Source organism: Solanum pennellii, chromosome 8 (genome assembly GCF_001406875.1).
Source record: "Solanum pennellii chromosome 8, SPENNV200".
In the NCBI taxonomy this organism is placed as follows: Eukaryota; Viridiplantae; Streptophyta; class Magnoliopsida; order Solanales; family Solanaceae; genus Solanum; species Solanum pennellii.
Genome location: NC_028644.1, coordinates 69,112,716 through 69,127,212, shown reverse-complemented (window position 1 = coordinate 69,127,212; position 14,497 = coordinate 69,112,716). Strand labels below are relative to the sequence as shown.

Sequence of the window (14,497 nt, the reverse complement as noted above, 5' to 3'; positions counted from 1 at the left end):
CCCCCCAGACCCCTACCCCTAGTGTGATCTCACAACTTACGTACGTGACTTGTGCTAGAAAAAAAAAAAAGACGAAAAAGATAGGTAAAGGGTACTCGACCGAACAAAACGGCATGGTTGAATATTAATAATATTTACTATTGGAGTTTGTTACAAAATACACAATTTGTCTACGTAGAACTAACAAGACATAATAATTAATTCAATGACTTTTTGGTACACACAATGATATAGACATAGAGTAGAAAGTTTGATATATATCAACACGGGTTCTGATACAGTGATACGAGACTACTAATTCATTTTTAATCACATGTATTATTTCGAGTTTTGAATATGAAAAAAATTTAAATTTTTAAGGAGGTATGTCATCCCATAATATGTATTTAATCGAGGCTTTACTGCGAATATCGTTTGATATATTAATTTGGGTTTTGGTGCATTGGTATGAGACGACGACTGCTTCATTCTTAATCAGATGTCTTCGTTCGAATTTTGTATATGAAAAAAATCTTGTTTGGAGCGCTAATATGGATACCAGACACTGAGTGCGAAACGAGAAAGGAATAGAAAGTTGATGGAACGTCATTTTAGGGTTAGATGGAAACTAGTACTCTACAAGATGGGGCCAAAGTGAATAGTAAGTAATGTCGGCACTCTTTGAAAGATGATTCATTTTTGCTGGAGTATTTATAGCAAATGAAATTTCAACACACACTAAATTAATCACTTTGCCTAATTTGTTTTTTTTTTACTAATTAATTATTATAATCATACAAAGAAAGGATATTCATACATGGGGCATCATTCATGTTGTAATCAACAAAAGGTAAAGAGAGGACTTTGGTCACCAGAAGAAGATGAAAAGCTCATCAGATATATTACTTCTCATGGCTATGGCTGTTGGAGTGAAGTCCCTGAAAAAGCTGGTCACTCTTTTAACTCTATACTCTTCTTTTACACATTCAATAATATCAGTTCAGTAGCGAAGACAGAATTTTCACTTAAAACGTTCATCATTTTGTTATATATACATAAAAATGAAAATTTTGACCTTGTATACGTAGTGTGTGACGATTTTTCGATATATGGAGCTAGGATGAACACTATAAATCCCACCCTTCTATCTTTGTTTGTGTGTGTTTTTGCATGAAAGGATATTAGTAAGGCACGTATATATAAAAAGCAGAATTCATTGACTCTAAATACTGAACTCGTCATACTATACTATATAATGTACATACAATATTATTGTGTTAGTGATATTCATTAACATTGGCAAAAAACAAAAACTCACATTGTTTGAATATAATGAAGTTCCCTAGTTCCTTTTTTTTTTCTTTTAATAATTGTAATGTTCAGGTCAGTTACGCTAATTTCAAAAGGAGAAGAATAATGATCTAGTGAATATTTCTTTTCTTGTAATTCGAAACCTCATAATTCTCTTTCCACTTCATTGACCTCTAATAAATCATCCTTACATACATTGTTATTGTTGTTTAGTTTATATATTGGTATCGGGACCCTTGACCCTTTTAATTTAAGATTGAGACGTAGTTAATTAATCAACTAATGGTTTGTTTTGGGTCCTATAGGGCTTCAAAGATGTGGAAAAAGTTGTCGTTTGAGATGGATCAATTATTTGAGGCCTGATATTAGAAGAGGAAGATTTACCCCAGAAGAAGAAAAGTTGATTATAAGTCTACATGGAGCTGTAGGCAACAGGTTAATTAATTTTAAATTTCTTACTAATTACTACTAATAAAAATTGTCTTATTTTCATTGCATTTTAAGTCCTTTTTTTCTTTCAAATTTAAAGTATTCTATATAGCTAGTTTAAACTTTCTTTTAGTTTCACATATAATGTACATTGTCTTTTGATAGGTGAACGTATAGAGCTCTATGTCGATTGTAGTATTAGTATATATATTCACGTAGTTTTTGACTTTTTATATTTAATGATTAATATCAATTACGATATTTTGGTGATCATATCTTGTTATTATAGCTTTTTTTAAATATTTTTTTACATTGCTTTGCTATTAGCTCATATGTTTTTCTTTTAATTAGTGTTTTAATTTGCTTGAATCGAGGGTTTTTTAGAAATAGTGTTTCTACCTCAAAAGGATAGTAATAAAATTTAAAGTATACTCTATTTCTCGAGACCTCATTTAGTAGAATTATACTCTATTTCTCAAGGCCTCATTTAGTAGAATCTAACTGAATTTATTATTGTTATTGCAAGACCTCATTTAATAGAATTTAACTGAATTTATTGTTGTTATAGCAAGTACTAGTGGTGTAAGTATTTAAAATTCACTTATTCATCCTTTCAATTTCTAAATTATGTTTCACTTCGAAAGCAAGACTCTTATAATATATTTGTCTACTATTAAATTATGTGCATATGATACACACAAAAAACGCACTTAAAATTAATTTCATTGTCAAAGCAGTTTCTAGAAAAGGACATTAAATTAAAAAGGTAACATCAAATGTACTTTTCAGTTGATAATAATACTCATTTAATCAAATAGTTTCTCTTTTTTTTTATCCTCTATTTTACTCTTAAATTTATTGTATGATATCACTAGAGTTCACAAACAAGTTACATGCTATTAAAAAAGAACTATTGGGTTAAAGTCATATAAAATAAAACGAAGAGAATAATAATTTATTTTGATATTGAAAATAGATTTATAACTTTATATACTTTATTATGTAAAGAATTTTATTGTATAGCATGTAAAGGCCGCCAAATGCATTTTCTATGGACGATTATAGTTTGTAGTGATAAAAACTTAATTTACTCGTGATCTGATATTTACATTAATTTAATAGAATACATAACACATGGCAACACATGCACTCTTTTTGCTAAACTATAGTTAGTCATTACATATTCTAAACTTTAATTTTAACTTAATCATGATAAAATAGTATGATTTGACAGAGAAGAAAAAGTATTTTTTACCTTCTTATAATTATTTTTTCCAAACCTCTCGAAAATAAAGATTTTGTCCTGTTCTATTCATTTTCTAACATTTCCTATGTAAAACAACATTGTAGGTGGGCACATATAGCAAGTCATTTACCTGGAAGAACAGATAACGAAATAAAAAATTACTGGAACTCTTGGATAAAAAAGAAGCTAAAAAAAACTTCAAAATCATCAACAAACACAACTTCAATTACTGATCATCATCACCACCAGCATCAAAATCAAAGATCTCAATTGACAAATTATAACACAATTACAAGCCAACAAGATATATTCTTCACACAAGACATTGGAACAAAATCTCAAGTACTCCTCCAAGATTCTACCCTATTCAATTCACCAAACCAATTGTTCTTTTTTGATGGTGGTTCACTTGACTCAATGACAAATGTTCTTATTAACGATGCCACAAATCGAAATGCTACTAATAACACCTCGTTATTTCAAGAAACATCGATATTGAATTCAGAGTTCTGCTGGCAAGTAGATCAACAACAAGTACAGACATCTTCGTACGCGATAGGGATGAATTCAAATTATTTGCCACCTTTGATAGAGAGTATGGTACCACCAATGGAAATACCTAGTAGTAATAATAACAATAATATAATATTGGAAGGACAAGAAAATAATAATGAATTGAATGAATGGAATAGTCAAGTTGACACACAACAATGTTGTCCAAGTTATCTATTTTGGGATCAAGAAAATGGATCAATTGGTGGTGATCATGAGATTATAGATCCAACTACATCAAACAATATGGGACAAATTTTATCTTCTTTTCCTTCTACTTTATGAGATGATTGAAGATTGATTTTTTTTTTTTTTGAATTATTTCGGGAGTTTTTTTTAATTTTATTAATTGAGTTGTGAAATAGATTAGAGAGTGAAATGAAAGCATGTTAATTAATTAAAAGTGTTTCTTTGGACATATTTTTAAAATTAAGTGAGAGGGAAATAACATTGAGTTTTTATCTATGAGAAATGTTTCACATATTCTTTAATTCACCAATTAGTATTAGAGTTTAAGTTATATATATTTACAGACGTTAGTGTAAGAAAAATTTACATGTATCTATTGTAATAGATAATTTGATTTATTTTCAACATTTACAATCCTATTTGGAGTAGGTTACATGTAAATTCTTTGTATGATTTGAAAGTGGGAAATTATTATTAATTTACGCAAAATAGAAAATATTAGTTGCTCAAGTAATTTCACGAGACACTACGTTATCAAATTTTCTTTTATAAATGTATATATAGAGAGAGATATAAAATCAAATTGAAAGTATTATATATGAATATTGAAAATGACACCACTTGTTATTATAGTGATTTATTCTCTTTTCACTTCTTTTAACATTCACATTGCTTATAAAAATAATCCTAACGTATAGTATGAGGAAGTTTATGAAATTATCTCATAAAAAACGAAGTAAAAACACACGCCTCCTATATTAACAAGAAAAACTAGAAACAAGATAAGCCCAATTTGATTTGGACCATTTTTCGGGCTGGGCCATTTTAACTTTCTTTTGGGCCTTAGAGTAATAATAGTCTGGGCCATATCTTGATAGGTGATGCGTCCCCACCAATGAGGCCAAATTCGGATTAGTCGGACCTCAATATTGTAACCGAACACAAAATGGAAAATGGAAAACAAAAAATAAAAAATAGACATTGCAAGTTTTTCTCATTTCTCACTACGTATTTGATATATGTATATAAATCCAATTGAATTCGAACTCGTGGCAAGAAATCTCTCATTGAGATAAAATATTTTCAAAAATTTGTGATTTAATATTTAAAATTTAAATTTAATACCTCTGATTAAAAACGATAGTTCTAATTCTACCGTTGACCCCTGAGAGAAAAACTCAGCAGTAGTAGGTGGAAATATATACAAGTTGGTCTTTGGAATAGAACTTCCAACAAGTTGACCTAATATTAATAATTCTTCATTCAATTTCATTTTCAACTACTTTTATCTAATTTAATAAGTTTTTTTAGAAAAAATATAAATATTTATCTACACCCTTCTTTTTTTCTATGTTATATATCCACGCGTATTAGATTTTAGATGTTGAAAGTTTTTCTTTTTCAATAAGAAAGAAGAACAAAATAAAATAAGATGACTTTGGACAAATTTAATGGAGGACTTAATACATTTTTTTTCTATGGAGTTTACAGAAAATCTTTGACCATTGACCGGAATATAAAGATTTAATACTCGTTTCATAAGAGGGATAAAATATACTAACAATTTTGAAATAAAATATAAGTTTATTTTTTCTTACGTTTAGTTAGAGTTATTAAACTATTAGTTAATCTGGAGATTATTTATCTTACTATCTATATATACTATAATGAATCTTATGAAATATTTTTCTATCTCATTAATAAGTATCACTCTTAATGAAAAAACGAGAATTTTCTGTCATGATTTATGTATATTTTAGCATTTATTTTTTTTTTTATAAAAAAGACGTTTTGAAATTTATAAACCTATAATTTATCTACATACATTTATTATCGATTGAATATATATACCTTCTTGATTCTACCAACTCTGCGTAACATAATTAAAATATAAAATTCGCGGAATTTTAGCTTTACCTCTAATAATAATTTCTGTAAAATTTTTATTTTCGCATTTCCCCGTATAGTGAAAGACTGAAGTATAGTCCACTCTACTAACTTCACGCATTTTTTCAAAATTTCAATGCCGTGTCCAATGGTATAAATTCAGAAAAAAAGTATATTTAAACCACCATAAATCTCGGTCGAGTCTTCGTTAAACGCCGCTAGAACGCGGCGACTTCCTCTACTGCACCACCAGTATTAACTACGGCGACGCCATCGTCATGGCTAATCAAACCGGCGGAGCTTCAAGTACCGGCAGTCGTGATATCAGAGGAGTTCTCATACACGGTGGTCAATACGTTCGTTACAATGTTTACGGCAACTTATTTGAAGTTTTCAGCAAATACGTTCCTCCAATTCGTCCAATCGGCCGCGGCGCTTACGGCCTTGTATGGTAGGTTTCCGGTGAAGTTTTATTTACTTATTATTGTTGTTTTCGATATGCTATTTATGTGAATTGAATGGTAAATTATGTGAAAAAGGAACAAATCGCTTCCTACTGATTAATTTTGCTCATACTAGTAAATTTTTGGGGCTGTATATGATGGAGTAATCGTTTGTTATGTTCTGCTATTTGTTAGTGCTGCTGTAAATTCTGAGACGCGTGAGGAAGTTGCAATTAAGAAAATAGGAAATGCATTTGATAACAGAATTGATGCGAAGAGGACATTGAGAGAAATTAAGCTACTTCGGCACTTGGATCACGAAAATGTAAGTGTATTGTGCACCTATATGGTGATTAGTATTTGAAATGAATTTGAATGATTGCTTCATTGGTGAGTAATTTCAATGTTTTGTTAAATATTCAGATTGTTGCAATCAAAGACCTCATAAGGCCACCAAAGAAAGAGGCTTTTAATGATGTATACATAGTTTCTGAATTAATGGATACGGATCTTCATCAGATTATTCGATCTGAACAGCCTTTGACAAATGATCACTGCCAGGTTTCTGTTCTTTTTCGACAGTTCTGTTATTAGATAATTATGATTTGTGTAAAATGTGTACTTTTATTTTCTATTTTGATTCTACAAATTGTTGACATGAAGTTATAGTATGATTTTATCAGAAAGCTGTGTTGTAGGATTTAGAAACAAACTTTCACATATATTACTTGAGCTAGTCTAGCTGATGTTATAACACCATTTCCAAGTTAATCAGCTTGGATGAGATCAACAAAATCATGGAGAGAAAATCTTATGTTATATTATGTGTTTATTGTTCTGTTTAGGGAAATTTATCAAAGTAGAGGGTGAGCAGCTATGTACTATTTTTTTAAATTTGATAACCGTGGTGTCCAGGCTAGCTTGCGCGCACCTCGACTAATTCCACGGTATACCTGCCACCTCCCATCAACAACCAGGTAACTCTATCCATCAATGCTAGGAAAGATAGAAAGAAATCACCTCGTGCTGTTTGTCTGTACTGGGATTTGAACCCAAGACCTTTTGGTTCTCACCCACTTCATTGATGGCTGGGTAACACCCTTGGGTGCTAAGCTAGTACTGTTTTGCCCCATTTTGATTATACAATGACTACAGCATAGTTGTTATTCTGTGGCACTATCCTGTAAAAATAAAATATGTATGGGATTATTAGTCATCCGATCCTTAAAGATGTCAGTTACTGGAAATGATTTTTTGGAAGCATTTAAATGTCCATAAGTTCCTCCAATAGAAAGAAAAGGCACTAATCACTTGGTTCGTTAGTCTAACAATCTCTTCTGTTCTCCTGACAATGTTATCAATCCTGCTGGGGGACCAGACTTGCATGCCAAGCTAGACTATTGTTTATATTTTCTGTTAATAGCATGGAGGGAATCCTAGAAGTTGATCCAGCTTTCATTGGGAACATTCTAATATACTGCTTTCTTTCCTAGATTTATTTGGGCACGCTGTTGTTACTTTATCTGGATTCTAATAGTTGGATAACATTTGACTTAATTTTGCAGTACTTCATGTATCAGCTATTACGTGGACTGAAATATGTACACTCAGCAAATGTCTTACATCGTGATCTTAAGCCAAGCAATTTGTTCCTAAATGCAAATTGCGACCTCAAGATTGGAGACTTTGGGTTGGCAAGGACAACTTCTGAGACAGATTTCATGACTGAGTACGTTGTCACTCGCTGGTATCGAGCACCTGAATTGCTCCTTAACTGTTCAGAATACACTGGAGCGATTGATGTTTGGTCTGTTGGTTGTATTCTTGGTGAAATAATGACAAGAGAACCTTTGTTTCCTGGAAAAGATTACGTGCAGCAGCTGAGACTCATTACTGAGGTAAAAGTCATGTCACATTCTTTCTTTGGTTTGCAAACATTTCCAACATTCTTTAGCTAGAACCTGTTTTTAAAAAATCATTTGGAAGCTTTAAAAAATTGATCTGCTGACATTCTACCTGCATGTCACCTCCTCTTTTCTTTCACTTATCCCTTCCCTTTAAAATTGAATCATTGCTACCCTCTGAAGTTGGGAGTTGAGAGTGATTTCCAGTGTCATAGCCAGTGCTATGCTGTAACTCCATGCAGAAAATGCATTATAGTGCTCATTGAATAAGTAAATCATTTTATATTTTTCACAACGTGTTCAAGAAAAGGTCTGACTAAAAACGGCCTTTCAGTATAGACGGGACTTTTATTTTCTGATTCTGAAGCAGTTTGATCAGCTTATTGTTCCCAGCTTCAACTGTGTTTCTTCTGTCTTGAAGCTACTAGGTTCACCTGATGATGCCAGCCTTCAGTTTCTGAGAAGTGATAATGCCCGAAGATATGTCCGACAGCTTCCTCAATATCCTAAGCAACAATTTTCTGCAAGGTTTCCCAGCATGTCTGCTTTGGCTGTCGATTTGCTTGAAAAGATGCTTGTCTTTGACCCAACCCGTCGGATTACAGGTAAAGCCCCAAAAAATCTGACCTTAACCTCTGCGTGATATGTTTTCCTTTATAGTTCATCATGTGTTCATGTGTGTTTTAGCTTTCTTGCTCTATGTGCAGTTGATGAGGCCCTCTGTCACCCATTTTTGTCATCTCTTCATGACCTCAACGATGAGCCGATTTGTCCCAGGCCATTCAGTTTTGATTTCGATGAGCCCTCAATCACTGAAGAAAAGATCAAGGAACTGATTTGGAGGGAGTGTTTGAAGTTTTATCCGGACTTTGTTGAACAAAATATATGATGGATTGTCCTGAATTCTGTATCATATTTAGGACATATTTTTTTTTCCTTAAATACATTGTGTAAGTTATGTTTCGCCAGAGGAGAGAGCTGAATTAAACCAATATCTTGGTTTAGGAGATTAAGCAATTCCTCCTAGTGATATGAGATGTAAAACATGCTTATTTTCATCTTTTAAATTGTTTAATGACTATTCAGTTTTACCACATTGTGGACTAGGAATGCTTATAAAACACTGATGTAGTTTCTGTTACGGTTCAATATGCATTCACCAACAATCTTTTTGCTTTACTTTATCTTGAAATATTGGCTGCGTAAATTTATTAACAGTTACAGATATTAGCATGTCTCGTTCACACAGTGAACAGGGATTACCAGTGTATATTCATGGACTGTTCGGAGTGTGAAGCAACAGAATAATTAAAGTGGGTATGATATCGTCTTCCTTCTGAACAAATTCTTATTACATTGATGTATTAGTTATATATTTTCTTCCTGCAGGAACACGTCTGAATTTCCATATCATCAATTGGTAAGCTCTCTGTTGGGAAATTACAGGGTGAAGCATACTCCATCCCTTGATCTGGCAACAAATCACAAGGCTGAGGTACCACACCACTTGAAATTCCGGAAATATCTGTACAATTCCAGAAAAGTTTCTTTGCTTTAGGCGCCATCTCTATCGTGACATTTGATATGCAGATTCCAGTAAACGGATCACCAGAAATTCCTGCAAGCTTGGCAGCAATGGTCACGTTCTCAGCCACCATATCGCGGTAATTGATGTTTTCAATCACAGGTAACGCGTTGGGATCATAGTTGTTGTCTGGATGAGAACCATAATCTCCTGTCATCCAGAATACGTATTTCATTGTTTTCATTGTCACGCCTCTAACATATATATCTTTCACGTATCCACCTCTTCCTACTGCAGTCTTGATTCGAACCGCTGATTCTGTATTGATTGCTACAATGTCCTCTGCTCTTACATCTTGAATTCCTCCTGACATCTCACTGCCTAATGCAATTGTTGCACTGGTTGGAGAAATGCAGGTGATTCGCCTTATAGCTAGCTGCTTTGTTGGCATCCCAAAGGCGACTCCATACTCGTCCCAACCACTCTTAACAGCAATACAATCGTCTCCGGAGACAATGTAACAGTCTTCTATTCTAGTATTTATGCAAGAATCTGCAAGTGGGATTCAGTTTAATCAAAAACAACTTCATGCTATTAGGTCGGCTACATGAATCTTGACTTCTTCATTTAAGCTCATTTCATAACATCATCGTACTTAAACACTACGGAAGATTACCAGGGTTAATGCCATCAGTATTTGGAGATCTGACAGGTGCAAGGATAGTGATGCCTTGGATGATAATGTTGCTGCATTTCACAAAGAAATTTAACTTTTATCCTCAGTAACTATTGAATTAGAAGTAAATAATATTGAACTTTGTGAAATCAAGATTAATTTGCTTACCTGCAATATACAGGATGAACATTCCATGAAGGAGAATCAACCAAAGTAAGACTGGAGATCTGAATATTATCAGAGTACATGATTTCTATCAGGTAAGGCCTTGTAAATTTTAGTTCTCCATTGTGGAATTTGTCCCACCATAGCTGCCCTTGCCCATCAATGGTTCCATTTTCACCTGTGTGAATTTAGAGTATCAGCAACAAATATTCTAATTTTCGATGCAAATCCAGACATTCGTTTTTTTAACTAAACTGTAGCAGTGATATTTAATGAGACATCATATGAGTACCTGTGATGACAACATCAGTGAGGTTGGATCCAAAAATAAGACTAATGAATCTGCCTCCGTCTGTATCCCTTCCTCGTCCGTAGGATGGCAATGGTGCAATCACAGGATAATCATTTTCATCCTATAGAACAACAGAAAATTAGTGATAGAGCTGAGCCGAGTTGATTCATATTAGTACGTGGTGTTTGGACCAACTTATGTACATCTCAATTATTTTTCTGTATATCTATTATCTTCCATTATCCCTTAAGGGTAGCCGAGTTGGTTAAGCAGGGATCTTCCAAATGGGGGTCTTAGTTTCGAAAGTCCCTGCATACTTTCTTGGTCGAGCTAGCTTGTCACACCAGGATTTACGGGTTATTATACTGGAGTGAGGTTTACCATGTATACACATGAAGAATAGCGAATTGCAAGTTACTTTGTCATCAAAGAGATATCGAGTAAATTTTGAAGTTTAGTTTTTTTTTCTTCTTGTATTTCAGTCTCTGTATACCTTATTCTAATGGGAACGCCTTATTTTTTTATACCTAGCTAGTAAGATCCACTGATCGATTTTTTATTTTTATTTTAGGGGAACAATTATTGAGTTAGTGTTACGGTGGATTTGGACTTAATTAATTGAGAGACATTCTCACCGCTAAAGTAGTGCAACTTTTGTACTATTCTCAGTGGGCTGCCTTCAATCACGGACTGGAAAATAAGGTACAAATATTAAATTCATATGAAACTTTTTTGGTTGACACCTAACTATATAAACTATCTCATGTTCTCGCAAAGTTAAATTGAATATGTTATCGTATCTTCAGATTTTAGACAAAATTCCTCCTCCAAATTATGATTAGGAGTGATAAATGAGCGATTTGACTTAAATTTTTATTTAGTTAAAAACCAATAATTTGATCCAACTTAAAGTTTACTTGGATTAAAATGAGCTAATCATATAAGCTAAACAAAAGATTCGCTAAAATCTTATTTTATCAAATAATACTAATAAAATATTTATGCCTCCTTTTCCGTATAACTCTATATAATTTATATCAAATAAAAACCTTTTAAATTCAAATATTTTTTCAATGAGTTTTATATATCAACTTAAGCCAAAATATTTTGGTTCAAATAAGCTCAACATTTAGATAAGCCGTGTCAAAATAATTGTAGGTGGATGATTAATCCATTCAAACTTAAACATTTGAACGTTTAGATGAGCCGGGTCAAAATAATTGAGTTGCTTAATAGATTGATAATTAATCGTTCAAACTTAAACAAATTGACGGATCATACATTATCGTGATAATATTCATTTCTAAATTTGATAACAAAATTAAGAATTAAGAAATCAGCAAATGCAAAAAAAAAATAAAAAATTACCTGAGAGGCGAGAAGAACGGCGTCTTTGTCGAGATACAGAGTAAAATGGCTGGTCAAATTGAAACTCCCCGTCAGCCATTTTCCGGCAGGTACATACAGCATTGAACCGCCGTCCGATTGAAACTGACTCAGGTGATCAACCGCCGTTCGAAAAGCGTCAGTATTCAACGTCTTTCCGTCGCCGACTCCGCCGAAATCCGTCAACGATGCAGTGTGTGCTCTGCAACTTATGGCAGGGTACTCTACGGTTTCCCATTTGTGTACTTTATGCCGGCCGTGAGCTTTACCGAACGCCGCTAGAATCACCACGGCGAGTAGTAAAACTCGGCGAATTGCCTATCAGAAGAAATTAATTCAATTAAAATGCGAAACAAAGTAGAAACTAATAAGCAAAGAGGAGAACGAGAGAATTTACAGGAATGTGTGAGAGAGTGCTAAGTGGAAACTCCATTATTATGTAAGTAGGCTTCACGGATTCGTCAGACGTATATATACAAAACCGTTTTAACTTTTAAAAAACGTCTCTCTAGTGAGATAAGATTTATGTATATTCTATCTCGCATTTGGATATTTTAAAATTTATTCTAACATTTTAATTTGACTGCGTAAAAATTCAAAAGTAAGTCCTTTTTTTATAAATAAGAAAATATCTTAAGTAGCAAAATCAAAAGTAATAATTGAGAAAAACATGTACATCAATTAACAACGGTTGGGATACAAAAGTGTATATACATAAGACATTGTATCATTTTACTATTAATTTGAAGTAAGATGTTAATATGGATAAGTATTTATTGAACTAAGATATACAAATTGGGTATATAATTTTACACCATATGAGCAAGGGTGTAGCAAGAGTAAGCAAGATAAAAAAGAATATTTTATATAAATATGTATATCGTATTTATAATTTTTTTTCTATATTTAAAATTTTAGTAGTGAAAATTCTGATACCAACATTATCGAGAGGGGATTTCGGGTTGGTGAGAAGTCGAACTAATGTTTTACGGAATATGAGATTTTTGGACTGATGACTTTTTTGCAATTCTCCTTTACTTGCCTTAGACATTTGCATTACTTTTAAGTTTTAAATAATAGAGTATAAGCTTCTTTGGAATAAATGTAGCTTTGGTTATTAAATTTTAATAGAAGGTCAGAAGAAAATATAATATAGGTATTAATACTAGTATGTGTTTAATCACAATCTCTATGTTAATATGAAAAATATATATAATTAAGTTTACTAAAAATTATTTTTTTTATAGTAGGTGATCTCAGGTATCCAACGTGATATTGAGAGCAGAGAGTAATTTTTAGTTCTAATTTTACCATCACTCATAATTAAATATAATATTCACTTTCGTTAAAAAAAAAATTAAGGTAGCATATGATGACTACATATTGAAGATATGAATACGTAAAATAAATAATATATTCTCTTCTACCACTTAAAATTTTTGAGGAAATGATATTGATTATCAGTTAATTAAAACGGGTTGAATAAGAAATGGAAATGCAAGTTAGGTTAATTTATTATGATTAAGTGCTAGAAATTCATTTAAAACATATCTATATCGATTTGGTTTAACTGTATAAGTACTCGATAAGCGTAAGTATTTATTTATTTTTTTATAAAATTTAGACTTTTATCGATACGAAAACAAATTACACATTTGGACCTATTACCCAAACCCAACAAACGAGCAGAAACAAATAAAAAGATAATAAACATAAGTTTTAGGTGCAACATTAAGACTATAACCAGATAACCAATAATCAAACACATTGTGTGATAATTAATTAGAGATTTTGAATTTGAATTTTTTAAAATAGAAAAATTGTTTTGGGAATACTATCTCTAAAAATGCATTTTGTAATATACGAATTTAAATTTAATCAAATCCTGATACGTATATATCGAATACTAAATGTCAAACTAATAAAAGAAAAAAGACTTGAGGCCAAAAACAACACGTTATTACCTGCCCATTTTGTTAGTTAAAGTTGACGTATGCTTCTAGTTTCACATTTACACAATGGTGTTCCAAATTTAAAGCAATATTAATTATTCCAACAAGCCATATGAGTAATTTTTCAACTTTTTTTTTCTTTTACTACTTGTTTTGGCATCTATCTACTAGCTAATAGTAATATTTTTTTAATACTAGTTGAAGATCAAGAGTGGGATGCCTCATTTAGGCTTAGCTTTAAAGAAGATTAAGGTACTTTGTTCTCTCCAAATAAAAAAATGATAACATTAAAAATATTGCCTAATTAAGTTCTTGGAAATTTAAAAAGATTAATTCTTTAAACTAATTAGCTATATATGCACATGTCTTTCTTTAATTTTATATGGTAACAGACTTATAGCCCATGCTAGGGAGAAATTTACAAACGCTAAAAGAGGTAGCACGTGAACTCATCAACTAGCGTACTAATCAGGTACGTAAGATTGTAATGAAATAAATACGATTTTTTTACTCATAATCACGAGAGTGACAATAATCACATGTTATATATATATATATATA

At 32.0% G+C, this 14,497-nt stretch overlaps 3 protein-coding genes across 3 annotated transcripts; 2 read left to right on the top strand and 1 right to left on the bottom strand.

Annotated features, from left to right (window-relative positions):
* Positions 1–717: 717 nt before the first annotated feature.
* Positions 718–4,110, top strand: LOC107028139 (transcription factor MYB21). The gene is made up of 3 exons (XM_015229190.2): positions 718–929; positions 1,596–1,725; positions 3,070–4,110. The coding sequence occupies exons 1-3, from the start codon at positions 797–799 to the stop codon at positions 3,800–3,802; spliced, it is 996 nt and encodes a 331-aa protein (XP_015084676.1). The 5' UTR covers positions 718–796; the 3' UTR covers positions 3,803–4,110.
* A 1,572-nt stretch (positions 4,111–5,682) lies between these two features.
* LOC107028631 (mitogen-activated protein kinase homolog MMK2-like) lies at positions 5,683–9,119 on the top strand. Its single transcript, XM_015229773.1, has 6 exons — positions 5,683–6,044; positions 6,232–6,361; positions 6,460–6,597; positions 7,602–7,934; positions 8,362–8,545; positions 8,648–9,119. The coding sequence occupies exons 1-6, from the start codon at positions 5,872–5,874 to the stop codon at positions 8,827–8,829; spliced, it is 1,140 nt and encodes a 379-aa protein (XP_015085259.1). The 5' UTR covers positions 5,683–5,871; the 3' UTR covers positions 8,830–9,119.
* Position 9,120: 1 nt separating this feature from the next.
* On the bottom strand, positions 9,121–12,537 carry LOC107028630 (probable polygalacturonase). Its single transcript, XM_015229772.2, has 6 exons — positions 12,382–12,537; positions 11,967–12,302; positions 10,599–10,719; positions 10,310–10,484; positions 10,142–10,212; positions 9,121–10,017 (listed from the first exon to the last, which is right to left on the bottom strand). Exons 1-6 carry the CDS (start codon positions 12,415–12,417, stop codon positions 9,305–9,307), a joined length of 1,452 nt encoding a protein of 483 aa, XP_015085258.1. The 5' UTR covers positions 12,418–12,537; the 3' UTR covers positions 9,121–9,304.
* Between the last annotated feature and the right edge of the window lie 1,960 nt (positions 12,538–14,497).

Bases quoted from the DNA above. Each gene is read 5' to 3' on its own strand.
- LOC107028631 (XM_015229773.1), top strand. From the start codon at position 5,872: ATGGCTAATCAAACCGGCGGAGCTTCAAGTACCGGCAGTCGTGATATC. The intron at 6,045-6,231 runs GTAGGTTTCCGG...GCTATTTGTTAG, and splicing joins GGCGCTTACGGCCTTGTATG to TGCTGCTGTAAATTCTGAGA. The intron at 7,935-8,361 runs GTAAAAGTCATG...TCTGTCTTGAAG, and splicing joins AGCTGAGACTCATTACTGAG to CTACTAGGTTCACCTGATGA.
- LOC107028630 (XM_015229772.2), bottom strand. From the start codon at position 12,417: ATGGAGTTTCCACTTAGCACTCTCTCACACATTCCT. The intron at 10,720-11,966 runs GTAATTTTTTAT...GTTGTTCTATAG, and splicing joins CCGTTCTTCTCGCCTCTCAG to GATGAAAATGATTATCCTGT. The intron at 10,485-10,598 runs GTACTCATATGA...AAATTCACACAG, and splicing joins CACTGATGTTGTCATCACAG to GTGAAAATGGAACCATTGAT.
- LOC107028139 (XM_015229190.2), top strand. From the start codon at position 797: ATGGGGCATCATTCATGTTGTAATCAACAAAAGGTAAAGAGAGGACTT. The intron at 930-1,595 runs GTCACTCTTTTA...TGGGTCCTATAG, and splicing joins TGAAGTCCCTGAAAAAGCTG to GGCTTCAAAGATGTGGAAAA. The intron at 1,726-3,069 runs GTTAATTAATTT...ACAACATTGTAG, and splicing joins CATGGAGCTGTAGGCAACAG to GTGGGCACATATAGCAAGTC.